This window comes from Calidris pugnax, unplaced genomic scaffold, assembly GCF_001431845.1.
Source record: "Calidris pugnax isolate Ruff unplaced genomic scaffold, ASM143184v1 scaffold70, whole genome shotgun sequence".
NCBI classification, from domain to species: Eukaryota; Metazoa; Chordata; class Aves; order Charadriiformes; family Scolopacidae; genus Calidris; species Calidris pugnax.
The window spans coordinates 727,614-755,295 of record NW_015090862.1 but is presented as its reverse complement, the minus strand read 5'-3'; the positions used below and the strand labels follow the sequence as shown (position 1 = coordinate 755,295).

General features: G+C 38.8%; 1 protein-coding gene across 1 annotated transcript; it reads right to left on the bottom strand.

Moving 5' to 3' along the window:
• Nucleotides 1-374: 374 nt before the first annotated feature.
• Nucleotides 375-26,661, bottom strand: TSPAN3 (tetraspanin 3). The gene is made up of 7 exons (XM_014944591.1): nt 26,484-26,661; nt 14,242-14,433; nt 13,155-13,229; nt 9,323-9,424; nt 8,821-8,973; nt 6,146-6,229; nt 375-1,338 (listed from the first exon to the last, which is right to left on the bottom strand). Exons 1-7 carry the CDS (start codon nt 26,544-26,546, stop codon nt 1,246-1,248), a joined length of 762 nt encoding a protein of 253 aa, XP_014800077.1. The 5' UTR covers nt 26,547-26,661; the 3' UTR covers nt 375-1,245.
• Nucleotides 26,662-27,682: the final 1,021 nt, after the last annotated feature.

The window sequence follows — 27,682 nt, the reverse complement described above, 5'->3', positions numbered from 1 at the left end:
TTCAACTGAAACCATGGAAAGCAGAGCAGTGACCAAGCATCCAAATAACACACACACCTTAATGCATAATTAACATACAGCAGTTACAGTACAGCTATTCATGGCCGCTGTTGGAGGTGACGGATTCTTTCTTAATTGTATTCACATGATGTTAACCTTCCACCAAGTTCAACCAAGTTGTGTTTCTCTAGCATCATTTCAAATAAAGAAAGTATGTATGATACAATCAAGCTTCCACCAAACCTTAAATACATATCTATTTAAGTGAAGCCACTTAAAACTGGTGGCTCTTTCATACTATAGGTTATGCTTCCAGCATACCAGGACTCCATTTGAACAAACACACTGGAATCTTAAACAGAAAACAAGACATGTTTGTAGGGAGGATATACAGAGATTTATTTAATCAGGTTTACTATTTACAGTTGAGATCACTTTCACATACTACTTCGCTACTCTACATGGCTACATTGTTTCCAAACCAATTTAAGATCTACAGTCTAACAGTTCACTCAACACATAAAACCGCTCTTCATAGAAAAATGAAGTATTTCATTATAGAACAGTAGTGCATACATTATACTCCTGAAAAGCCAGCTTGTATTTTAAACCACTAATGTCTGAAAGATTTGATCTTCGAAGGTCAAAACTGCAGTCACATGATCCTAAAATTCTGGTTAGTCTTTTTTCTTTTTTTTTTTTACAATTTTATATATAAAGTGTACTGGACTTCACTTAAGTGTTTTTAAAAAGTGACACTGGTGAGGGGCAAGATTAAAATATTTTTTCCTCAAATTAAATACAGCTGGCTTCCTTTGTACAACTTTGGCCAAAAAAGTTCCATGTAGTGAAGGTTTAAAAAAAGAAAAATCCTCTCTCTATATGCAAGATTCAGCCAGTAAATGCTTAGAGGTAATCTACCAAAGTAGGCACACATCCTTTGACTCTCATATCAACCAAAGTACACTCAACTTGCAAATGGTTCTGAAATCAGAAAGTTTACTATTATACTAAAACATTTAGATACATGAATAGCTGGCTAAAACAGTGAAAAGTCACAGGTAATTCTATGGGTGTGTGTAAAGCTGAGCTGTTTTGCCCGTCACCAGTGTACAGTACGGCTGTCCTCGTCTGTGAAAGGGGTGCTTTGACTAAGCTTAGGGCAAGAAAGCTATCGCAGTAGACCTGGCCCATTCACCTTCCACGTAAGGGAGATAAGATGGAACAGCGTGCTCGCCTTCTCCTCTAGGCATAGGTTCCACCAGTGATGAGCAGTTCGTAGGCAGGATCCCGACTCCTCCTACATAGTACTATACAGGCACACAACATGCCCAGAAGCTATGGAGAGAAAAAAGAGAAAAAGCTGAGTACAAAGTACTTCAAGAGATTTAACCGCAGCACAGAAATTGTCAGCATGCTCCAAAAGACTGTAGTTCTCCATAAGGAAAATGGCAACAAACGCATCGTCCTTGAAAAAGCTTCTTTTCCTGCTGCAAAAAGTCAGCGGCACAAACTTTCTTGCAAGATTGTCTTGGATGTCTTTTAACAGAAGACAAAATTTTAACAAAAGACCCCAATATTCTTGGGTCAGACACTTGAATTCTGCCTCAACAATTCAGATGGAAGAAGTTACCGATTTATTTTTTTTTTTATGAAAGGTACCAATTTTTAGATACTGTATCTGGCATGAAAAAATCAAAGTGAAATTCAAATGCAAGGAAGGAGCAAAACATTAGAATTTTATGAACCTACTTCACTGCTGAAATCTTTCAAATGCTCAGTCTTGTTTGACATGTCAAATTAGAAAGTTTAAGTCCAACGTGAATTATTCACTTTTAGACATCTCCCTGTTCTTAAAATTCACAATACCATGACTGGGCTGGCAAATTTGCCAGGAATTTAGTGTATGATCACCTAGTATACATTTACAAGACTTATATCAGATGAATGTTATCAGGAACATTGGACATGACATTTTACAGATGCTGCATGTTATTGGAGGTAGAATGAGACTAAAAAAAAAAATAAGGTAATGTTGTGGTCTATGACATGCAGTAATTGGTAATAGCTTCTAGTAAAGTAAGAGGTTGCATCGATGTGGTCATATGCATAGAAGTTTATTCACAGATGCAAACTTTTCGTGCAGCTCCTGTCATAGCTCTGAATTATAAAGCATCACCAAGAAGGTAAATAAGTTTCTAAAAAAAAAAAAAAAGCCTCGCCAAAATCCCCTTAAAGATTAAAGTAGAATGAAGTGGGTGAGCAGACAATCAAGTATTGTCTTCTTCATTGATACAGCAAAAACCCAGTGAAAATACAGCAATGGGACAAAAGGAGAATCGCTCACTTCAATAAAGTTTGATGCAAGCATCACATGAGTAACAAGTTTTAAAACTTAATGATGGTACATGCAAAATAGTACTCAAGTCTGTTGAAAGAATGGAGAGAGAATGCGTTAGACATCCTGACTAAATAAGCAGTGATTAAAAAAAGGCATGATGAAATTCTAGTAGAAGCTTTTAATTTCCTGGGAAGAAACAAGCTGTAAAGATTAATAATATTCTGTGTCTGGAGTACATTATCTGCTTTGGATCTATAGCAGAAACCAGCTCAGCTTCAAAGAAGCGCATGCAGAGTAACTTTAGCCTGCTGGTAATAACACCACCTTTCTTCTCTTTTCCTCAGTACTTGGGTGGTTCCAGTTCAGACTGACTGAAAATATATATAATATATCTTGTCATAGAATCATAGAATGGTTTGGGATGGGAAGGACCTTTAAAGGTCTAGTCCAGCCCCCCTATAATGAGCAGAGACATCTTCAGCTCTATCAGGTTGCTCAGGTTGTTATATCCAGGTCAGAGTAAGAGGAAAAAAAAAGTTACATGAGAGAATGACTCTTCATAGACACAGCACTTCTAAGCGAAGAGGTAACATCCACAATTAAAAAAAAACCCTCATGTTAGACTTGGGAGATGGAGAGTTCGTGGTAGTCGCCAGTGGCTACCGAACTCTGAAGGCTTGCAGCCCGCAAGCATAAAAACTTCATGTTGTTTCCTGTTCAAAACAAGGATAAAACAAAGAATGTGCTGCAAAGAAACATCTCCTTTAGTCTTTGGCTGTAATTCATTCTAGGCATGTATTTCAAATAAATAAAGGTAGTTCCATCACATTTGCAGTTATTCACACAAAGATAATCCTGTTCAATGACTCACTCGAGACATGGAATCTATACAGTTTTGTGTAAAATCCAAAACAATCAGGTACTAACATAAAAACTCATGCAATCAACAGTTGAGTTGCTATTCAAAACACTTCTATCCTTCAGGAGGCCACCAAGCATATTCCTAGAATTCACTGTAAACACAGAAGTATCTCCCAAATTTGAACTTTCTCTACAGAAATGATTTATTGTATCACTTAAAGAAATTATGTCAGTGCCTCTAAAACCTTTCCTAAGGCATTTGATTTTGTTTCTCTTCAGTTGGTACTTAATATTGTGAAAAAATACTGTTGGTTTTTTTTTTTTAAACTTGCCTGCTAGCAGTAAACTTATCCAATCTTTCAAACCAATTTACTTTTTTCATACCAAAAAAAAAAGCTCAGTAGCTGTATGTACATATGCCAAGCTCAGTAGCTAGTAACTGATCACTAATTACAAAAGCTATCTTTAAGAATGAACTTTGAAGCTAATTAAGCAGCACTTCTACTGCACTGCAATGCCTTTGCTCCCTTCAGTTTGCCTCCTATTTATTAATAGTTCTGTGCTGTCACTGTGGTTGAGACCAGGGAATTATTGCACACGCGAAGATCCCCATGGTAACCAAAACATGAACATACCAAAAATTACTTCTATGCAGAAAAGATTTCAGTTTTCTACAAATTCCAAACCTTGCAAAAGTTCTCCTCAGCCTTTTCATTTTAAAGCAAGTACTGAAGGCTAAATTTGTTGAATGTAAGCTATTAGAGTTAATGAACTCTGGACTACCTTATTGCACAACATACGAAATAACAATCAGTTCAGAGTAGACTCTATGCAGCCAGTATAGGAAAGGTAGTAAAATTCACCCAAATATAAGAAAAACCATAATTACTCCTCTAAGCTTACAGGACATGACTGAGATGGCAGGTCATTTCAATTAGCCCACAAATTATTTTGCTGAGAATCAGGCTAAGTACATACTTGAATTCTTTCTTACAAATAAGCCATACATTATGACATCCTCTTAAGTTTCAGGAGATAAGAGAATGTCTGAATACTGTTCACTATCAGCTTGACTGAAACTACTGTCTTTTAAAAACATGTGAATTTACAACCACTTGCACTGTAGAGCAAAGATACAAGAATATAACCTCCGATAGGCTTAGACGTGATAATCCCTCAGTGAATATTACTAGACAGAAATTTCAGGGGTATTCCCAACACCCTGTATTCTACACATAACTTTATTCTAGCCATTTTCTAAACAGTATCACGTAGGTTATTTTAAGCAAAAAGATTTTAAAATGCTATACTGCAGCGCTAGAAATTTCTCAGATGTTCTTATTTTCATGACAAACTGTTTATGCAATATGTAGTTTCTGCCAATAGCTTCATTACTGATATGGAGACACATCAAAGAGCACCCACTGCAGAAGGGATACAACTAACGTGCTTGCCTAGAATTGATGAGCCACATTCCCATTGCAAGCACGTGTCAGGAATTCTGGCCCAATTGCAGAGAGGATTATAACTGTGCTGCATTTTGGGGCGGATCAATTAATCAATCTGGAAACGCCAAAACTAGGAATAATGCCTCCTCTTGGGATTTAGCTCACTCAGCCTCGTAACATACAGTTTTCTCCTACATAGGAAATATGCCACAGTAACCACGGTTGTGGAAAATACATTCGTTTACATTACACAAACATATGTCAGCATTCAAGCAGACAAAATACTGCTTTAACAGTTAAAGTTTTAACAATGGCAATTAAAAAAATACCTTCTTTCAGAAGACTGAGGACAGATCTCAAGTTCCATAGCTGAAGTAATCTGGTTCTGGACAGTTCAACAATACTACTGTATGCAATGTTACCTATGAGTATATCCTTGTAGCATTGAAATAGAAATTCAACCATATTTTTACATGACTGTTTGCAAATGATTATTTACTTTCAAACATAAAATACAGCTCAAAAGCTGCTTTAGAAAATGAAAGTGTCTCAACCACCTGACTGGACAGGTACAATGGTTTCTGAATTCAAATGCTATTAAGGGCACAAAAGTAACTTTGAAATCAATTTCCAAGTCTCTTTCAATTCAGCATTTCTTAAAGGCCTTAACATTGGCACAGTGTGAAAATAATGTGATTAATGTACTAAGCTGCTCAAATTGATGAGCATTCAAACCCACCAGTTTTACAGGTATGTTTAGAAAACTGTGCTAGTCTCTTTTTTAAAGAAAATCTAAATAAATACTGAGATACACATTAGTGTATTTCCTCAGTTACTTTTTTATGACCAGGGTAACTGTAACAATTAAGGTTCATGTGGGAAACAGCATGTGCTCAATTTTAAGTAGGCAGGGTCTCCAGCTTAGAACCCTTTTTTTTGTTGTTTTAGTGCAGAAACCAAGAAATCTTCAAGACACAATGCAAAGCTCAGTTGAACAAGAGCAGAACACACCGTCAAAAACCCTGGTGTATCTCCTGGGTGGTACTGACATTAATTGTATGCCATGAAGTACAGTTAAGCTGATGTACCTCTGAAGTGGCAGGAAGTATGAGCTACCTGTTTTAAAGTTGGAAATTAAATATTACTCAAAAGTTTTAAATGCTAGAGCACATTCAGGACAGTTAATACTTAGCTAATTAGTTTTCAAGAAATATTTTGCTATTTACATTCTAGTAGATTACTGCATCTAATATTGACTGTTCAGTTATCTTCAAATCTAAGAGAATACACATCCACATAGCAGTAGTTTTTAGACCATGCATGGTTGAGAAATTCTGTGCTGAAGTGCTTAGTTCCTTTTAACTGATGTTCATTTATTCCCTCAAACCAAGTAAGGACTAAGGCTGTCATCATCCTGTCCACACTTGCAATAACCTGGACAGTAGTTTAGAATTTCATGGGAGAAAATGTTTATAGCTAAAGAATATTCTCTTACCTGAATAGCGGCAAATGCTAGCGCTGCCCAGATGACATACATCATAATCTCCTGAAGCTTCTTTACAACCAGAGCCTCACACCCCTGAAACAAGTAAGACTTCTTATATATCCATCTGGCAACCACATTTAGACACACACACACAAAAAAGCCCCAAAAGGCTTTCTAACCACCAGGGCAGAAAGGTAATCCAAACATTAAAAAAGTCATTACTTAGTATATCAAAGATGAAAAAAGGAGAGAGGTTGTTTTGGTTTTTTTTTTCCCCCCACCCTCTAGAAACCATGTTTATTTCCTGTTGAAGTAAATACACCCAAGACTTCATGCTCCCACTAAAAAGAAAATTAAATGACTGTGGCTACGTAAATTCATCCCTTGGTTGTCTTACCTCAGAATAAAGGTCCATCGGGCGGGTCAAACTGCCAGTACAATTGCTGAGGGCTGCTTTGCAACAGCTGAGTGGCACACTGTTATTTTTAGTTTGTTTGAACCAGACAGTATTCTCCCAGTCTGAATAGTTATGGATCCCACAGCAGCGCAACTGAAAAATCACACAGGTAAAGAGCCAATGTATTTATCAGTCAAGAAGAGGGGTGAGACAGCAATTCTAATTGCAAGACCAAGAACACAAGCATACTAAGATTATGTTCCATTGCAGAAAAATACATAAGCACTAAATATTTGAATCCAAACACTGATTCATACATAGCCAATTACACAAAACGCATCTCCCCATGAACAATGTCATAATTCCACTAAATTTAACTGAGTTAAGCTATTTATTGACCAATCAGCTGTTTCCTAGATTTGTCAGAATGGGGATCAGCTATGCGAGTAGCAGGGCAATGTAGCATCTGACTGAAGAGTTCCCCTGTGTCTCGCAGTCTCACCTGCCTCTGTACATAGTCAATAGCACGACTGGCTGCATCAGGATTTGTCCCGTTGTACCCATTGTATACTTTCCGAATGCTGTGATCAACTTCATCCTCCACCTGTGAAATATTAGGAAAGCATCTGCATTAGCACACCAACAATCGTAGCACAGGTCTAGGTAAAATAATTTTACTTATAATTATAGCATCTCAGGAAACCAAGGTAATTCCCTATGATCTGAAGTCTGCATAGTTTGGTAGTACAGCTTCTTAAAATTCTACCTTGACTTCTGCAAAGATATTGCTCATTTGTGGCTACTGGGTGAGAGAAAACAAAGCACCTATCTTCTGTCAGATTTCAGACAAAGTAGCTTTGCAACGTATCTCAGAAGGGAAATTGCTTCTATCATGACACTGTGGTAGACATTCCATGAAGACATTATGCTCTCCATAAGAGCATGCATTTACCTTTCCACTTCCTACTCCTTCAGAGTTCTAAACCAAAACTAGTATAACCATCTGGGCTACCTCATTCCCTTTGGGACCACAAGAATACAAGTCACACCACCTGCTCTCCTGCTCTTCCCATTCCGATTAAAGCACAGGTAAATTTTCAAAGATGAGGCCTTTTGGCTCTCTGTTCAGTCCCAGTCCCCCCATCTCCTGAGAAAAGCTGATAGCAGTACGTTGTACATAGCAACAGCTACTGGAATAGCTCCTAAAGCTACTGCAGATGAGTCAAACTGCTAAAGATGCTGTCAAGTACATGTGTTCAAAATGGATGCCACCCAAGAATCATCACTTCTCCCCCAAAAAGGCATCTTATAACACCCATTTTAGAGGAAACCTTACTAGAACCTTTTAAGTAATATGTTTCCCTGTAAACTGTTATTTAAATGCATAGAAAGTTTGATGTAACTAAACATTTGTACAATAGAAAAAAACCAGAGCTAATCTTACTATCACATTGAACTGGAATTATGTGCAAGGAATGTCATCTTAGGGCTGTGCATTAACTAACTACGCATATTCTTTAAATTTGCAAGTTACAGTAGGAAGGTCTTGCCAACACATCATTCCCTTAAATGCTTTAAGGGAAGAATTTTCTGCAGCAATAGCACAAGCTTCATCCCCCACCCTCCCCCAAGAATGCTGGTTCTCTTCACAAGTAAATCTGTATCAAGACAGATAGGACTGAAAGTCAATTTAGCCTGCACAGACAACTTCCCTCAGACTAGCTGAAAATCAATTGTTTGATGATTTAACTAACATGATTTACAATTCTGATTCTTAATAGCAAAACAGCTGTTCGATTTGTCATATAGGTTTTTAAATCATTGATTGCAGCGCTTGCTTGTATATCATTTGGCTTAGGGTTCAATTAGGGCAACATTATGCCTGAAAGCCATGCAAATTATATACAATGCAAACAGAAATCACTAGGCTCTAGCTAACTGGCAGGTTTTATGAAAAATGAAAAGAGTAAACTACCCAGGGGGAAAAAAGCCACTAACACCTCAGACAACTGACTGCCTGTTAAATCCCTACTGCCAATTACAGAAAGCCTTATTTTTACTGCTAAGGTCCCATGCCAGCAGACTCTGCAACAGGTCAGTCTATCACATTACAACCTAGGCACACTTCACCTTGTTCTGAAGGAGTAGGAGACTCAACTGGATCCACACACACAGGTTTACAGAGGCATGTTGGAAAATTAAGCTATTTTAGGATCACTGTATTTTAACTTAGAAGGGCACAATGCCACTTAATCTTGAGACACTATGCTCAGCTTGGTTGTCTTACCTCAGAATAAAGGTCCATCGGGCGGGTCAAACTGCCAGTACAATTGCTGAGGGCTGCTTTGCAACAGCTGAGTGGCACACTGTTATTTTTAGTTTGTTTGAACCAGACAGTATTCTCCCAGTCTGAATAGTTATGGATCCCACAGCAGCGCAACTGAAAAATCACACAGGTAAAGAGCCAATGTATTTATCAGTCAAGAAGAGGGGTGAGACAGCAATTCTAATTGCAAGACCAAGAACACAAGCATACTAAGATTATGTTCCATTGCAGAAAAATACATAAGCACTAAATATTTGAATCCAAACACTGATTCATACATAGCCAATTACACAAAACGCATCTCCCCATGAACAATGTCATAATTCCACTAAATTTAACTGAGTTAAGCTATTTATTGACCAATCAGCTGTTTCCTAGATTTGTCAGAATGGGGATCAGCTATGCGAGTAGCAGGGCAATGTAGCATCTGACTGAAGAGTTCCCCTGTGTCTCGCAGTCTCACCTGCCTCTGTACATAGTCAATAGCACGACTGGCTGCATCAGGATTTGTCCCGTTGTACCCATTGTATACTTTCCGAATGCTGTGATCAACTTCATCCTCCACCTGTGAAATATTAGGAAAGCATCTGCATTAGCACACCAACAATCGTAGCACAGGTCTAGGTAAAATAACTTTACTTATAATTATAGCATCTGAGGAAACCAAGGTAATTCCCTATGGTCTGAAGTCCGCATAGTTTGGTAGTACAGCTTCTTAAAATTCTAACTTGACTTCTGCAAAGATATTGCTCATTTGTGGCTACTGGATGAGAGAAAAAAAAGCACCTATCTTCTGTAAGATTTCAGACAAAGTAGCTTTGCAACTTATCTCAGAAGGGAAATTGCTTCTATCATGACACTGTGGTAGACATTCCACGAAGACATTATGTTCTCCATAAGAGCATGCATTTACCTTTCCACTTCCTACTCTTTCAAAGTTCCAAACCAAAACTAGTATAACCATCTGGGCTACCTCATTCCCTTTGGGACCACAAGAATACAAGTCACACCACCTGCTCTCCTGCTCTTCCCATTCCGATTAAAGCACAGGTAAATTTTCAAAGATGAGGCCTTTTGGCTCTCTGTTCAGTCCCAGTCCCCCCATCTCCTGAGAAAAGCTGATAGCAGTACGTTGTACATAGCAACAGCTACTGGAATAGCTCCTAAAGCTACTGCAGATGAGTCAAACTGCTAAAGATGCTGTCAAGTACATGTGTTCAAAATGGATGCCACCCAAGAATCATCACTTCTCCCCCAAAAAGGCATCTTATAACGCCCATTTTAGAGGAAACCTTACTAGAACCTTTTAAGTAATATGTTTCCCTGTAAACTGTTATTTAAATGCATAGAAAGTTTGATGTAACTAAACATTTGTACAATAGAAAAAAACAGAGCTAATCTTACTATCACATTGAACTGGAATTATGTGCAAGGAATGTCATCTTAGGGCTGTGCATTAACTAACTACGCATATTCTTTAAATTTGCAAGTTACAGTAGGAAGGTCTTGCCAACACATCATTCCCTTAAATGCTTTAAGGGAAGAATTTTCTGCAGCAATAGCACAAGCTTCATCCCCCACCCTCCCCCAAGAATGCTGGTTCTCTTCACAAGTAAATCTGTATCAAGACAGATAGGACTGAAAGTCAATTTAGCCTGCACAGACAACTTCCCTCAGACTAGCTGAAAATCAATTGTTTGATGATTTAACTAACATGATTTACAATTCTGATTCTTAATAGCAAAACAGCTGTTCGATTTGTCATATAGGTTTTTAAATCATTGATTGCAGCGCTTGCTTGTATATCATTTGGCTTAGGGTTCAATTAGGGCAACATTATGCCTGAAAGCCATGCAAATTATATACAATGCAAACAGAAATCACTAGGCTCTAGCTAACTGGCAGGTTTTATGAAAAATGAAAAGAGTAAACTACCCAGGGGGAAAAAAGCCACTAACACCTCAGACAACTGACTGCCTGTTAAATCCCTACTGCCAATTACAGAAAGCCTTATTTTTACTGCTAAGGTCCCATGCCAGCAGACTCTGCAACAGGTCAGTCTATCACATTACAACCTAGGCACACTTCACCTTGTTCTGAAGGAGTAGGAGACTCAACTGGATCCACACACACAGGTTTACAGAGGCATGTTGGAAAATTAAGCTATTTTAGGATCACTGTATTTTAACTTAGAAGGGCACAATGCCACTTAATCTTGAGACACTATGCTCAGTCTGCTGGTACCAACAGTTTTGATGACCAGCTGCCATGACTTCCACCTTTCCTTTTGTTTGTAAAGTTTTCTTTGGAACTTTGTTAACACTTAAGTAATCCTAAAATTATTTGGGTGCCTTTTTTTTAAAAAAAAAAACAACCCAAACCAAACAACCATCAACAAAAAAACCCTAGAGATCTATACATGCCATGTTGGAAATTACAGAACAAAATTAGCAAAGCAAAGAGCTGCCTTATTTATCCTGGCAAAAATAATCAGAAACCTAAGCAGAATTCACCTCCCAGTTCACTGTTAATAAATTTAAGTTACTTCTGACATTCCTGTTGCACTTGAAAACAATAGTTTAAGACAGTAAATACTGCAGGGTGGTAGAAAACTGCCATTTATACTAAAAAAACCTGTCTGTCCTTTCAAAAGATTTAAGGATTTAGTTCTCAAATACTGGCTCCCACAAACGGCTTAACGTAAGACCATGCCACCACCAAAAAGAGACTGCCTTCCCTCTCCCCCCAAGCTCTGCCCCTGCACTACCTACAGCTATGAAACTACGACAGCAAGACAAAGGCAAGAGGCAACAGGAACATGCAGCTGCGACTGATCCAGTTTAAGTGTTTCAAGTGTGTAATTTCAGATGGGCTAGGGAAGAAAGACCTAGGCATCTGATTTTATCTGCTCTGAATGCTGTCAACTAGGAAAGAATAAGCCTCTTTAAGACTGGAACACAGAATAGAGTAAGATGACCACAGCTTAGTACAGATCAGATCCACAGTTAATTCCTGAATACACTGTAACGCACTACGCCTCTGCAAGAACTGGTGCAGAAGGCAGCATTCAAGTTAATGTATAGGAACTCAACATGCTTCCCTATTCTCCAGGAACTCTACTGCTCTCCTCAATTGCTTCTAAGGGCTACTTCCTTCCACTGCATGCCTCAGTCTCAAATGGTCTTCTCAGTGCACCACCAAAATACCAGAAATCAAGTGTAGACCATGGGAAAAATATACCCTGAATTTAAGCATCGCCAACAGAGCATTTCTGTTGAAGCAACCTATTCTAACTTATCAAATCAGATTTATAATGTGTGGTTCAAGGTCCTCTTGTTAGCTGCTTATTCAGGGCAGTCTTCTGTTGTAAACCAAGCAAAAACTGTAGATTTTTACTTAATGGCTGTCTCACCATTTCTTCCAGGATAGCAGGAGAAAGCAAGCAGCAGAGAATACTGAACTAGTAAGACCTGGGTTATTTATATAAACACAGAAGGCCAAAAAAGGTAAAAGGTGTTACAGTTCAGCTTCCTGTTATTAAGATATCACTGGAGTGTCCTATAATGCGATCATACTACACATCACAGCTAAAAATGCCTTTTCTGCTAATACTTTATCAAAAATTAGATGTAGACAGAAATAAAGCCAGTGAAACTATGCAAGTTTGAAATTTCTTCAAGCTACATTGTGGTTTCTGTAATACCATGTGGTACATTTCTGCCACATATTATGCTGGTAGAAACACAATTTTATTTCCCTGGTCCTGTTCCTTAACTTCCCTTAATTCCTTTAGCCACAACCCTTGTCAATAAGCTGTATGAAGCTAGACAGTACACATTAACACATTCAATCTATTTGATTTTATCATTATGCAGTGTTAGTTTGTATACCAAAACACAAGACAACATTTAAGTTATTGCATATCAAAACAACACACCCTATGTTCAAACATTGTGTAAACTAAATCATTCACTAAGTCAAAGCATAAATAAATTAGAAGACCATCTGGAAAACAGAAAGGTATCAATTTCCATTACTTCCCTCTACTGTCCTACTGTTCCAGCTAGTTTTTTGCCCGTGAGAAATCTTTTTGCTTTGAAGGATATTGACGTTATAAATTTTAAGATATTGATATTTCAAATTAACCCACTTAGAGGTTTGGTTTTATTCCCTTAAATACCCATTAACAGTTCTACAGAATCAAAAACAGTAAAGATTACACCTCTGTATTTTGGTCACAACATTTACATATTTGGTTCACAACAAAACATTTACTGACATTGAGACATCATTACCTTTGCTCTGTAGATGTATCCAAGAACCACCACCACAACTTCAGTAACAAAAACCAAGAGCAGGATGATCACAAACTGTAAAATAGAAATCAAGTACAAATGCTTTTTACCCATTTACTTTCCATATAGATTTTAGTAATTAAAGTAATTTTTCAGTTAAGGTTTTGATTTAATTGTCTGCTTTAATTTAGCTGTTAAGTTGACCAAAACAGCTCAGAACGAACTTCATTCAAGAAACCAGTGTTCATGGCTTCACCACGTAGTAAGATGCTGCCTAGCCAGGCAACTGCTGGTCATTAGGACTGAAAACACTCTGCTGGTGCTTTAATCAAGTGTTTCTTTCAATCTTTTTTCTGTTAGATAAATAGGAATGTCACATTAAAGAAGATACCCAGTCTGTTACTAAGAGTGGTAGACGGACTAAGTGAACATTTCTTCAGACTAAGCTCTGTATGAACTGACAGAGGCAGCAAGCTATGAGTTTGTCTTGGTAAATTTAAAAGCACTTGTAAAATAAACTGTTAAAGAAGTCTACAGAGTATCCAAAAAACTCCCGACACACCCATCCCTCTCCTTAGGACAGTTTAAATACTGTCCTCTCCTCTCCAACCTAATTCTCAAGACAAAGTTACAGTTAAAATGCTTGGAAACACACGGCATAAAATACTGCAGACAAAGGCAGTGTCCATATTAAGCCATACAGAAAAATATTCAGGCATCATAATGATCAGTTAAACTTGATGCAAAATACTTGAAACTTGAAGGCTCCTGGCTCACCTTTCACTCTGTCCAGTTTCAGCTTATCACCCAGAACAGATAAAAGTGAGATTTAAGAACTGTTATGACTTAATGATATGGTTTTATATTTTTTTTAATATGATGACCACAGTTCTAAAAAAAAGGGTAAAACTGAGAAGCCTTCTGCTGCCAAAACCGGCTAATTTAACACCATTATCCAGAACAGAAAATTGAAATAAGATGCTTATAACAAAATATAAGGGGAAAACATTTAAGGTCATAAAGTAAAAGGGAATGCAGCCAAATACACAACAGACAAACACCACTGCATAAAAAGTTTGTAACTTACCGTAGCAAGTCCACAGCGACTTTCGCGAATTGTGGCACAGCACCCAATAAGTCCAATAATAAAAAGAAGTGTTCCCACTGCTATGATAATAACTGCTGGAATGAGTGTGTAGACATCTTCAAAGAAGTGATCATAGTCATCATATGTGATGAACACATAGGCTCCCACGTAGCACAGTATGCCTGCTGCTGCCTACAATAAACACAATAAGGTGGTAAGTTCCTTTGGACATCAAACCCTCCTTCCAGCAAGGCTATTTTGCAACAATTATTTTATCAAACACCATAAAGTAGTCTTCCGCAGAAATAAAATTACTTTTTAGAATGTAGACATCTTCACTAGGTTATAGCATACGTTTAGTAGGAACATCTCAAATGAAGCCTAGCCAGTAGTTTCAACCTACATTTAACCTAGGCAGATTTAGTTTTGACTATATTATGGATGTCTTCTGAGGCATGTAGTCAAGAAACAAGGGTAGCCATGCTACGAACACCAAAATCTTGCTCCCTATTTTCAAATACTTTCTTCCCATGGATTCCAGCCCACCTAAGCACCAAATTATTTGGTATTCAACAGCTTTTCAGACAGATATGCAGTTCTTTTATCTGCCATTATTTACCTACTACTTATTCAATTTTGCTGATTAATACCTACAGTTTAATGTCAGAACAGAATAGATACACATATTGCAAAATTTAACCCCTGCTAGGGAAAGATGAACTGCTAGAACCAACAGACTTTCTGAAGTGAAGTGAAGTGAAGCACTAGAAAATCTGATTCTAATCAACAAAGCAGGTAGGAACTAGCTTAAAATGCTATATTAAGGCAGAATCAAATACCTAGAGACACATACCACAAAACTTTCAAGAGACATTTTTAGAAGGATCATTGTACAAAATGGTCTATTAAACAAACAAGAAATCACTTAAGGTATTGCAAATAAGACCTGTAGGATGGATCTGCCACTATACAGATTTAAAACACTAAGACAAAGCACTTGCATCAATCTGATATGACCTTACTTCCCTTACAGTTACGCACGCATCAATAATCAATCAATAACCAACACATCAATATGTTCATTAACTTTAGGCTGAGCAGACCTAGTGAAGGACAGACAGCTGTTGCATGGGGAGCCAGCTAACATACAATTATTTCAAAATAAAAGGCCCTCATTAATTTTTGCGTGATGGACTTTTTGCAATGATGGACAATACTGGACACACTTTTCTGGTAAAGCTAAAACAATCCACTCCGAAGATGCAACGACTAAGCTATGATCTGGGGAATTTCATTTTGCAGTAAAGGGCAGTGTCCCCATTATAATCCAATCCATACCCTGGACTCAAGAGTTCTCTCAACTGGAACATTACAAACTTCAGCTCTCCTCTGAAGAACCCTGCAGGCTGCCTCCAGCCTTCCCTTCCCACTCAGTGGCCTTGCAGCTACCCCTATCCCTGCACTGTGAAGAGGAGAGCAGACAGACACACATATAGCTCGTTTCAGTAGCTATAATACTATAGGACTGAGTTACACCATTGCGGAATCAAAAAGTCAGGCCAGGAGGGACCTCATTTTAGTAGAATTTCCTGCTGAAAGCAAGCTCAACAATGAATTCAGACCAGGTTGCTCACAACTTTGTCCAAAATCTTAAGATCTAAGGCTTGGGATTCCACAGCCTCCCCAGGCAGCCTGCTCAGCATGGCACAGAACAAGACAAGCCACAGGAGGACTGGCACCAGCTATTTCAGCACTGTTTGCTACTGTATGTTAGATGTACTGCAATATTACTGCAACTACTCCCTATAAAACAATACTGCATAACCACTGCTGGAGTAATACTTTATATATGGAGTATCTCCTGCAGCACTTTGTTATAGAAACATTATGTCAAAGAAAAAGGTATTAAGAGCCAGCTCAAAAGTATCAACAGTTCTGCATGGATTTGAGAGTTGGATATTCCAACTCTCTGCTTCTCTTTCTGCAGTGAAGGTGTGTACTCTGCAAGAATCTTAAAAGCATCCACAAGGCTCACCTTCATCCAATAAAAGATGCTAGGTAGATACAACGGTGCTGAAACTGAAAATTCAGTAACAGTCAAAGACCAACAGCAAGACATCTTCTCCAGACAAGAAAATCTGAAGTGAACAAGCTATCACAAAATCGCCCCTTTGCACAAAAGACGTTGAAATGCTAATCCAACTATACAAATCCTGGCATGTTAGCTACAACATGGCAAAATGCAGACACACGATTTCTGTACACAAAGCAAAGATTCAAAGTAGTGTCACTGAACAATGGAATTACATTAACTGTTGCCTAGCGATGAAGCCTGTGAATGACAGGACAGTGATGTAATCTCCCATTTCTAAGAACTAAAATGCTTGTTAGAAATATGGGATTTTGCAAGGTGGCAGATGAAAACACAGCTGTGGTTAGCATCAGGCACAGCAAACCTACCACAAAACTGAAATCATAACCATTTGTAAATCCCTTTGTCCTTCTCTGTTGTGTAAAATTTAAGTGGCTTCCTTCTTTCCTTAGAAAAATCTAATTCATAAGCCACATGAGCGCATTTAAAGAATGTATTTGAAACAAACAAAAAAGTTTAACCTTTAAAAAAACCTGTCTACAGGTGTTAGCTTTCTTTCCCTACCTCAAGAAACATTAACATTTTAAGAAACCTTACTCTTCCAGTATTATGCCACACAAGATCAGTCTCACAAGTATACAGATTAAATTTCTTGTCTCAGAAGCCAAGGCCACACTCTGTGCTTGATAAAAAAATTAATATTCTGTAATGACTATTGGAAAGGCAGATTTTTCTTTAGACTTCTCAGATTAAAGCAGCCTGGTCTGAAGACTTACTAAATCCTTTCCACAAATGGTACTATAATGACTAATCAGCCATGACAGCATTTGGCCTTAGGTTTTGCTTCTAAAGAATGCCGTGGAACTGGTGTTTCTGTGGAAGAAGCTACAGAATTTTGGAACAGCAGTGTGCATTCACATGTCTATAAGCCTTGCACTAGAATCATGAGGAAGCTGAAGATAAAGACATTGCCTCTACCTAATGAAGTGACCATACCCTTAAAAATTACTGCTATCTCTTCCTCAATCACTTCAGCAAGCAATCTTCGGAGGAGGAAAAAAAAAAAAGTCCTGAAAGCAAGGTTGCCTGCTAAAGCTTTCACAAATTTTAAAAGTTATGAAGATTAAAACTCCTTTCCTGTTTATCACAGTTAAACACTATTTTTGAACAGGTACAGTATGTAGTCTGTCATGGAACAATGAAAACAGCCACATTACCCAGTTAGTTGACAGGATAACAAGTTTCAAATGCCTTCCCTTTTCCTTTCCATCACAACCACGGGATGCTTCAGCCAGCTCTAAACCAGGAAGGGGAAAGGTCTCTACATCAACATTTTAGCTGGCATTAGGAAAGTGCTTTTGAAGGAATCCTTTTTGCTCATCTTCTGACGATTTTCACTTACTACTTTCTGGTTTGCATCACTGCAAGAGTCTTAGGAGTGTCCAACAGGACTCACTTTGGATGAAACTAAACCAGAAGAGTGTATTTACTGCTAAGAGGTGTTCAGCCATTGGGACCAGACTAACCTGAGGTTCTTCCTTCCTCCCTCCCTCCCCACAACTCAATAGTTTCAACATCCGGTCCCCAGCACAATTTGGTTTGGTTCCACATCTATAATACCATGTTATACCTTAATGTAAATAAAGCATAAATACTTTGGCAACAGATAAAGATGAAGGGTTAGTTTTACCTATACAAAGTACACAATCTACATTGATCAGTACTGCACCAGTTAAGCACACACATTATCTGCTGCAATCCAAGAATAAAGTGGAACACGTGCTTTTTAAAAGAAAAAAAAACCCCAAAACAGTACCATACACTTAAATCATTTGCCTCCCCAAAAGTGAATCATCTAGAAGCTGAAATTTTTATCGTAAGACACAAGGATAATAGTAATACTAAAAAAAAATAATAAACTCTCAATGCTTATTATCCTGCAGAATAAACAGTAAATCTGCAGAAGTCCGAACTCGCTCAAGTCAAAGATATTTAAATAAAAAGCTACCACATTTACAATCATGTATTTCCTATCATTAAATGGAAGCCAAATATATGAACTGTGCACAGTTCAACTAAGTCTTTCACAAACAGGGCTTGAAGGAAGAATTCTAAACTTAATCTGCTCAAGGCCCTGAATAGAGGTGGCAGCAGCCCCTGAATCTGTGCCAGGTCACATGCGTGCTCTAGGGAGATAACTGGTTATTCAGCATTTACATGTCCTTTTAGAGTTGTTTGCATCTAACTTGTAATACTGAGCCTGAAGTGGCATACTCTTATTTTAGAATGAATTAACCTTTAAGAAGGCTGACAAGTACAGTCAATGAAAACTGTTGCAAAAGGCTTGAACAATTAGACATCCTTTGCATCAGAGGAAAAATTTAAATACATAGACTTCCTATAGTTCAAAAAAAAGCTTGATATTATTACTTTGGCATGGGCCTCTAAGGAGTTATTAGAAGCTGCACAAGCATGCAACGAACTGGAAGGAAAAATGGAAGATCTAATGACACAATGACAAATATCACTCAAAGCATTATAGAAAAGCACATTTAAAATTCAGGGCTCTTAGAGTAAGTAAACTTTTCCCCCCATCTTTGGGCTGGCCTCGTAAGCCCATGCCTATTTTAAAGTCAGCTTTCACCTTTCACATGCATGGAGGTATACAAGGCCACTCCCTGTGCAGGCACTCCTTCAGACAGTATCAGGTTTGGGGTTTTTTGTTGTTGTTGTTGGGGTTTTTTTGTTTGATTTGGTTTTATTTGTTTGGGTTTTTTTGCCAAGTAAGCTGCACTCACCCACTAAGAACTGCCTTCATGTTTTCAGTAATGCTCGCACACTGCAGCAGTTTGCAAGCTAACATTTTGGGTAGCTAAGATGATGACTGGTAAGAAGATATTTAATTATTTGGTCTGTTGATCATTTATTTATCAGCCATGGACACCGCAGCTCCATTTGCAAACTGATGCTTCCTTATATTACCCTACTAGTGTTGCTCCCAAACAGATCTGATGAAAACTTGTCCAATGACTATACATTTTTTTTTTTTACAAAGCATTGTTATCCCTGTTACTTCTGCTATTTACCTTGCTATTGAATTTTCTACACTTTGGGATGACAAGAAAATCCACAAAAAAGAGGTTTTGAATTTTTTTTCTACTCTTTCAATTAACTACACTAGGGTGGTTTTTTTCCCTTTAGAATCTGTATTTTATGTGCTTTAAGAAAAACACATACTCTCTGAACAAGCAAGTGAAGGTAGCAGCAAAGTATTATATGTTAGAAAACACTTACACCTGATGTCCAATTAGCTAAAAGAAATATTTCACCTCTTTCGTAAGGACACCTACTTATAAATTCCTACTACTACTGCCAACTTAACCATTGCTGATTGGTGAATTCTAGTAGTGATATAGGTACTATTCCAAGTCAAGTAAATGGTCATTCCACTACTAAAACAACTTTCAAGACTGGGATTGTAAAATACACCTATGGTATATTCAAATAGAACCATCTGCATAGTTTTTGAGAAATAGAAGCAAAGAAAGGAAGTAAGAAAAACACTTCTGCAGTAACAGTCCCTCAGCTTTTCTGTCTGGATCCTGTCCTAGGACCACCTTCCCAATGTGTGTATTGCTCTCCTTATGTTAAACTTCAGTGTATCTTTGCTCTCACTGCCTTTCTACTGATGCGAACGTGCACAACATTTGTTGTTTTGTGGGTGTTGTTTCATTTGTTTTTGTTTTTTTTTTTTAAAAAAAAAAAGAAACATACATTCCAGGAGAGATTTTGAGGCTCTACAGTTTCATCAGTTCCATTCTTTGTAACACTTTTCTCCATATATACCAACACTAGGGTATGCCCCCTAGCTCTTGGACTTCTTAGAACAGTATCTTTAAAAGTTTTTTTCACACAACTTCTACATTATTTGACTTCTCCTGCAATTCTCTGACATTTTCAGTTCTATCTAACACCAGAGTATTGATAGCCTGATTACTGTCAGAGAAAGAGCTTCCCTGATCTGTTTTTTGTTTTTTAGCTTTCTGTCCTTCAAAATATAATTCCTCAGTTCCAACTTCAAAGGCCCTATAGGATATATCTGTTTATTTCTCTCTTACATTCTTTTCACCACTTTGCTACTCCATATCTCCCTCTCCACTCTGCTCCGAAACAAATACACACACATACTTGACATTATTTTTTTCTACTTACATGGGTGCCCATCCACCTTAGAACCCAATGGCTTCCTGACACTCTTCTACTTTGTTCTACTTCGTCTAACTGGAACACTGAGTTATAACTGTCTTATGAAGTCCTGTGGGAGAAGAAAACTAGCAATTCCATTCAACTATAGAAATATTTTAAAGGCTGATGAAAAAAAGCCAAGTAAAATTCAAGAAAGCCAGGCTGCTTTGTCTACAGTAGCCAAATTCAATTCTGTAACACTATAAAAAAAAATACAAACCTCCAATTCAAATGCTTTTGCAGCTAAAGCAAAAGGCTGTGCTAGGCTGTTGTTGCATTTGGCATTACATATTTTAAGTATCACTAAGAAAGGCATTGCAAGAAGCAGTGTACCACCCGACGAAGGTGTTTTTGGGTTGGTTTTTTTTTTTTAAACTAAACAATATGTGAACAATATAGCCATTCTTTTACACCTATTTAGTCATCAGGTTTGTAACTTGACCTGGTGCTCCACTGTTTCCAGATTCCTTGCCCTGCACAAGAACAATGACGACTACTCCATGGTACGAAGTTTCGCCAGGTAAAGTGATATTTCAAATTCCATGTACTACTCAAAGATATCACACTCAGCTTTGCAAGTTGTTTTTGCTTCTGTTCGGTATTAGCTCTATTTTCAAGCACAAGACCAGTTGCAAAAAAACCTCAAAAACTTGAAACTCATCCTGTAAAGAAACATAAATGATACTGCAGTAATACTTAAAAGCAAATAAAAGCCCTACCAAAAGTCAGGCCCCAGTACACATTTCCTACCTGAAAACTCACATATTGTAAGAAAAATAACTCAGAGAGGGCATGACACTTCCAGACTTTTAAATGTTAATTTTTGATTACAAATTAATTTCTTTAATGCATGACATTCCAAACTGTTACAGTCCTACAAATACACTCATTTCACTACAGCAGCAGAAGTGCAAAACATTCAACTTTCGCACCCAGAAGTGACTGATCTTCAAGACAAAAAAGAAGGTTCAGTCAAGTAATCCATGGCAGGTAGCCTTGGGGATCATCTGTCAATTAGTCTTTGATCACCAAAAAATTTTCAAGAAGTTTCTTCATTAACCCACCGCCTTTGAATGTCCAGATCAGAAACAATTCTCAAGCTCCCAGTAAAACAGAAAAATCACTTGGCTTATTCCCACATGTAAGAGGAAGCGAGCACTACTTTTCTACTCTTTTTTTTCCCTACTGCTAAATTGCAATGTATTTTCCCATTGCTGCATTTTCTTTCTTCTTTTTGACCAGAAACCCAAAACACACTGCAAACACATTGATAGCTTCAGCTGCTTTTAAGGATAACACAGATAGCTCCTCTAAGTACTACATAATGTCTAATCCTATGGTTGCTGTACTGTGGTGATCATACCTAAGTTGTAAAGTGAGCACAGAATCATAGAAAGCATTCTTGCTGTATAGAACTGAAGCCTTGAGATTTCTCTTAACAATCATACCAAAGAATGTTTTATAATAACTTAGTCAAACGAACTGTAAAATTAATGATTTCAGTCAGTTAAATAACTGCAAGAGCAACTTAAAAAGTTAGTTTGCAACTACTGAGTTGGAAGTATGGCAGAAGCAGAGTTCATTCCATTTTGCAAGGAGTAGGACATAGAGGTGAAGAAAAAAAAACCACCTCAAAGCAAGCATAGGGTGTTAGGTACTGGTTTAGCAGAGCAGGCTGTCAAAGCACATACGTTCTTTGGAAATATAAAATAGACTCCCTTTTCTGAGGCAAAACTACAAGTGTCTCTGAATATTTTATCCATCTATCTTGTATCCTAAACATAAGCCTGAAAACATTTCCCTAGCATTTTTGTATTCATCTCATTTCTTCAAACTGCTTTCAACTGAATTATGCAAGTCACCCGACGGAAGCCTTAAATTTGGAGTTCACAAAATAAGCACATTTGACAGTAGTCTTTGGGTATTTGTTCCAGGTAAATTTTTTTCTTCCTCTTTCAAATCAATGCAGACTTGCACTTTAACAATTTAAAAAAAAAACCCAGAACACCCATGATAGTCTCTAATACTTTATGATCATCTTTCATTTGCAATTGGTCATATTTGATATTTCATCATCAAGATATCAAAAAATATTCCCAATTATCAACTACTATTTTAACATTTTTTTAAGACTATATTTTAATATCTTCCTGTTACACCAATCATTCTTATCTTTCCCCACTGAAAATAAACACCACTCCCCATCCTAAATCCACAGATTGATCAATGTTGGGATTCCCGCTCCACCAAAAATATTTCTGAGAATATATGTACAATAAGTTTCTTTTTCTTATTTCTAAGATGTATTGTCTTTCATGTCACAATTACTTCCTATGCAATTCCTTTCCTTAAAGAAAAGGACTCAGCACTATGTAAATGAAAAAGAAGTCTTTAGTTGACCGAAAAAGACCTTATGCAAACTTAAGACAAGATAAAGATCAGCTGAAGGACTGTTTTTCCTTTCCCATTTATCATATCTACTCCAAAACCAATTCATAACAACAGAACACTAAGAAACATATTAATCTGATCTGGATTGCTGTGAACTTTCTAAGAAGGGCAAGTTTTAACTGGTGCTTCTCATCAATGCATTTTTGCATTTGTAAAATACCTTTGAGCTTAAGCAGTCCTTGCCAGATTACCCAAAACTCAAACAGGCATTTCACACAATATCTGTATCATGCTACTCTTGATGGCTACTACTCATGATGATACTTTCCTGAAGTATTTTGTTTTCAAGGCAATATGTAGGTCTACAGCAGATGTAGTCGATGCTTGATGCCCCTTCAAATACACCTCAGCTAAATTGTCCAAGTACCTCACCAAAAACTTGGAAAGGTGCATAAAGCCCACCCAGCTTCCTATACAACAAACTGGCACCTGTCCTGCTGTAACAGGAAGATTGTTCCTGCAGCCCGTTTTCTTTTAAAAAACAATAAAATCATGTAGTAATTATTAACATGTAGTAATGTACAGTCAATTTAAGAATTTAACAGGATGTGAAAAAACCTTTCACAAGAATACAGAAGCAAGATGGTTTTTTTTATAGTGTCAACCAGGAAATTTAACAAGTAGCACAAGACTTTCCAAAAGCAGATGAACTTCTAGAATCAATGGCAAATTGAGTGAAGTTTGGGTTATTAAAGTCAGCAGTCATAGATGATGACTGAGTAGTACAGCTATGACCTGTCAGCAAGCCTGAGCTGCCTTTTTCAGAAGGTTTGAAAGAAATTTTTTCGAAAAAGAGGTTACACTCTAGACCACAGAGTATAACAAAAATATCTCTGCTTTCTATTCAGCCACAGAAGTGATAGTTTTCTGAACACCTCGCATTCATAGGACAGCTACCAAAGCACTCTGGATTTTTACATCCTCCCACAAATAGCAGACCCATGGTTGGGGGTAGGGGTGGCAGGGAAGTCATAATTCGCTTTGGTCAGCTGTTCTTGCAGAACTTCAGATAGCAAACTATGCAGAAGCAGCTTGCTGTTACCTACAGATGACCATGAAGATGATGACGATGATCATAATACATAAGACTTATATATGATACCCTGTAGAGACATATTAAATCCATAAAAGCAATTAAAGGAGGTTTCATAGTTGAACTTGACCAATTTTAGGCGGTTATCTATTGACAAGTCCCAGTGGAAATCTGAATGATCCAATTATCAAAACTGGAACTACATATGAATGACAAGCAAAAGATTTCTGTAACAGCACAGAAGCAATTACATTGCCAACTAGATGGGCACCAAATGTTAACATACACAGCTCAGCCAACAAATGAAACATCAAGAGCTGGAGTTCTCTTTTCCCATTTAGAAATGTAGATGTATTACTTTTGATAAAAGTATGTAGATTTCCTGTTTTTAGGCTACAGCTTGCTAAAGAGAGGATAAACATTGACTTTTGTAATTCTCACTTTTAGAAAGCCTGCCTCATTCCACATGCAGCTGATGAGCAGTAAGGTTGTTCCAGCACAAGCAACCCACTTACCTATCTGCCAAAAAGCTATCAACATAAGTTGACTTCTTAGCCTGGAAATGGTTTACAGAATACAAGATCGGTGACATTATAATTTGACACAAAGCACATCCTATCTAAATACAATCTATCCATTTTTAAATTAAGTCAAGTTTGTCTCAAAAAAAAGTCATTAAAATTGTAAAGCGCTTGATTCAGTATCACACAAAATAACTTCCTATCCACAACTGTTCAAACTGAATAACTGCAAATTTCAACACACAACTGAACTACTAAATGCAGCAAATAACAAGCAATACCTTTCAAATATATAAAATGTGAAAACTATCATTAAACTTTTGCAGTGGGGGAGAAAGCGCCTACAGAATGTGTGTTCATTTATTCAAAACAGAGCCTAATTTATATCAGAAACTAAAGAAAAAAATTACTTCAAGATGCCATCAGAACGCAACTCTCAGCAACTACATGTACAGTCAAAAACTTTAGCTATGACATAGCAGCTATCAAATACCATTTTTGATGCCATTTGCAACTATGCATGTAACAAAAAGCCACACCCAAAAAAAAAGCAGATTCCAAACAAACGGCTGTACTATAAAAATGGTGTGATTACCTCATGCTTCAATGATAAAGAATGAAGCCTATGCACCTCAGTTGAAATTACAGACTCCCAATATGCACCACTTAAAAGTCAAATATGCCTCACATTTACTGTTCATCTCTCTGAACAGCTGTATATACAAATGCTGGTGAGACTGCACAGATACGCATTTTCCCCGACCACGATTCATTTTTAGGCACCCATGAGAGGCATACCTTTGCAAAAACTTCGACAAGAACGCTTATCCCATAACACATGCTAGATTTCATATGGCTTTCAATATTAAATGATGTAGCTATATATAGCTATGTGTTTATGTTCTAATATCTTGTTACCCACTATTACTTTTTCAAAGCTGAAGTCTTTGAACAGCTGGGACAACAGATCTTCTGTTCCTGGAGCCAGGATTAGAGGATGCGAAATGCAGTAGCTAAATGCAGAAAAGGAATTCTTGAAGTCTACACAACAGTCTTTAATTTGATTTCATTTATTTAGAGCTATGGTGTTCTGACAGGCCAATTACTACAGTGAATGTAACACCAAGCCACAGCCTGTATGTCCACCCTGAGAAAGGTCACTTAGAGCAACCCACTGTTCCAACAGCCCAGGGAAGCTTTTGTCTTACTGTCAGCACGACTGTAGTTATGGCAGGTTTAAGTGATGCATAAATACAAGTAACTGTTGTTTTTGGAAGAAGTGAAACTTGCTTTTGGACTATTAAGTTTCATACATATACTAATATTGTGTTAAAAATACGTGGAAGAAAACGGTGCTCCATACTTACGGCTAAGTATCTGGGACAGACGTCCTTAAACTAGAAGGCCAAAAACTAGAGGGCCATAACGGCTCTACAGAAATTAAACTGGCAGAGACCTGAAAAGCTCAATAAAGCAACTCCAGCTGTATTCAATTACACAAGCATTTCTACCTCAAGATCTCTAATGCTCATTAAACCTTTACTGCCAGGCTACTGAGGCAACAGCTTTATCCCCCGCCCAACTCTGAGGGGGGGCTGGGGTGGGAGGGGAGGGAAGGGACTGCGCCCACCACTAAAACACGGGTCCCCGCGAAAACACACAGGACGCCTGATTAACAGAAAGCCTTTAAATAAAAACTGAGCCGGCGACGCGGTGGGAGGGGGGGTGTTGAAGCTCCCAGCTCCTGCCGTACGTGAGCGAGGACCGGAGAACGGCGAGGCGGCCCGAAGCGGGCCCGCAGCGCCCTGAGGGCCGGGCCCTGCCCTCACCGCAGGGCTGAGGGAGAAGGCAGCCCCGCGCCCGGAGACCCTGACTCTCCCCAGCCCGCCCCCTGACTCACCCAGAAGATAAGGTTAAGGAAGACGAGGACGGTTTTGGAGGAGGTGATGCCGCACTGCCCCATGGCGCCTGCCGCCCCTCAGCCTCCGGCCCCGCCGCTCCGCTTCGCTCCCCTCAGCGCCGCGCCGCTCCGCCACCAGCCCCGCCCCACGTGACCCAGACGAGCCCAGGCGGCGACGCGGGGAGCCTAAGATGGCGGCCTCTGGCGTCACGTGGCGGGAGGGGGCGGAGAAACCTAAGATGGCGAACCGCTCCCTCTTAAAGGAGACGCCGCGCGGGCAACGCGCGCGCGCGGCGCTGAGGGGCGGGCTGGGCGGCGCGCGCGGCTCTGAGGGGCGGGCTGGGCGGCGCGCGCGGCGCTGTGGAGGAGTCTCCTTGCCCGCCCTCAGAAGAGGGAGGCGGCTCCTCAGGCGCGATGGCCCCTTTCCCCCAATGGTCAGCGCTCCTCCTGGCCTCAGAGATCCCCCGTACCACAGCTAATGACATCTGTTGGTAGGCCTGTGAGGGAAAAAGATTGAGTTGCTGCCTGATGGGAGGATTCTGTGCCTTCAGGAGGCTGAAGGGTGGTGTCGGACAGGAGTGCTGGGGGCAAGAGCTGAGGCGAGTCCGCAAAAGAGCAGCTGCTTACGTGGTGTCCCTTCAGAATGTCAGAAATTGTGACGTTGCTGGCCAGGTTGCCTTGCCAACCCACCACTAGCCAAGGGTGTAAAGGTGCACAGTGTCGGACTGTGAGGAGATCTCTGAGTGCACCAATGGATTTTAAAGGAGACACTGAACCTGGCTCCCAGGGACTATGTTACCAGGCATAGCAGGCAGGGAGAGGAAGCGTTTAATGAGGAGAACGTCCTGCATTTTACAATCAGGACATTTGTCTAGCAGGGAACAGGAACGCTTCCAGTGAAGCAGAAGAGCATGGCTCTTGTTGCACAACCCAACAGCGAGGGAAGTGCAAGCACTGATAATTGTTGGACGCGTCCGAAGAAGGTAGGATTTGCCAGGGAAGAACAAAGGAAAAGTAACTTAAGAAATTATGAGAAGACATGTATGGTTTCGACAAGCTGCGCTTCTGTTGAGACTGCACGTGGGCTCTGGGAGTGAGGGCAAGGTAACACTCAGTATTTGCTGCCATTTTTATTCATAAGGTTCTCTTTAGCATGGCCAGGTTCCCGCCCTTCACCGTGAAGGCCTTGTTGCTTATCT

Bases quoted from the DNA above. Each gene is read 5' to 3' on its own strand.
- TSPAN3 (XM_014944591.1), bottom strand. From the start codon at position 26,546: ATGGGGCAGTGCGGCATCACCTCCTCCAAAACCGTCCTCGTCTTCCTT. The intron at 8,974-9,322 runs GTGAGACTGCGA...GTGATTTTTCAG, and splicing joins TTGACTATGTACAGAGGCAG to TTGCGCTGCTGTGGGATCCA. The intron at 6,230-8,820 runs GTAAGACAACCA...TACTTGTTTCAG, and splicing joins CGATGGACCTTTATTCTGAG to GGGTGTGAGGCTCTGGTTGT.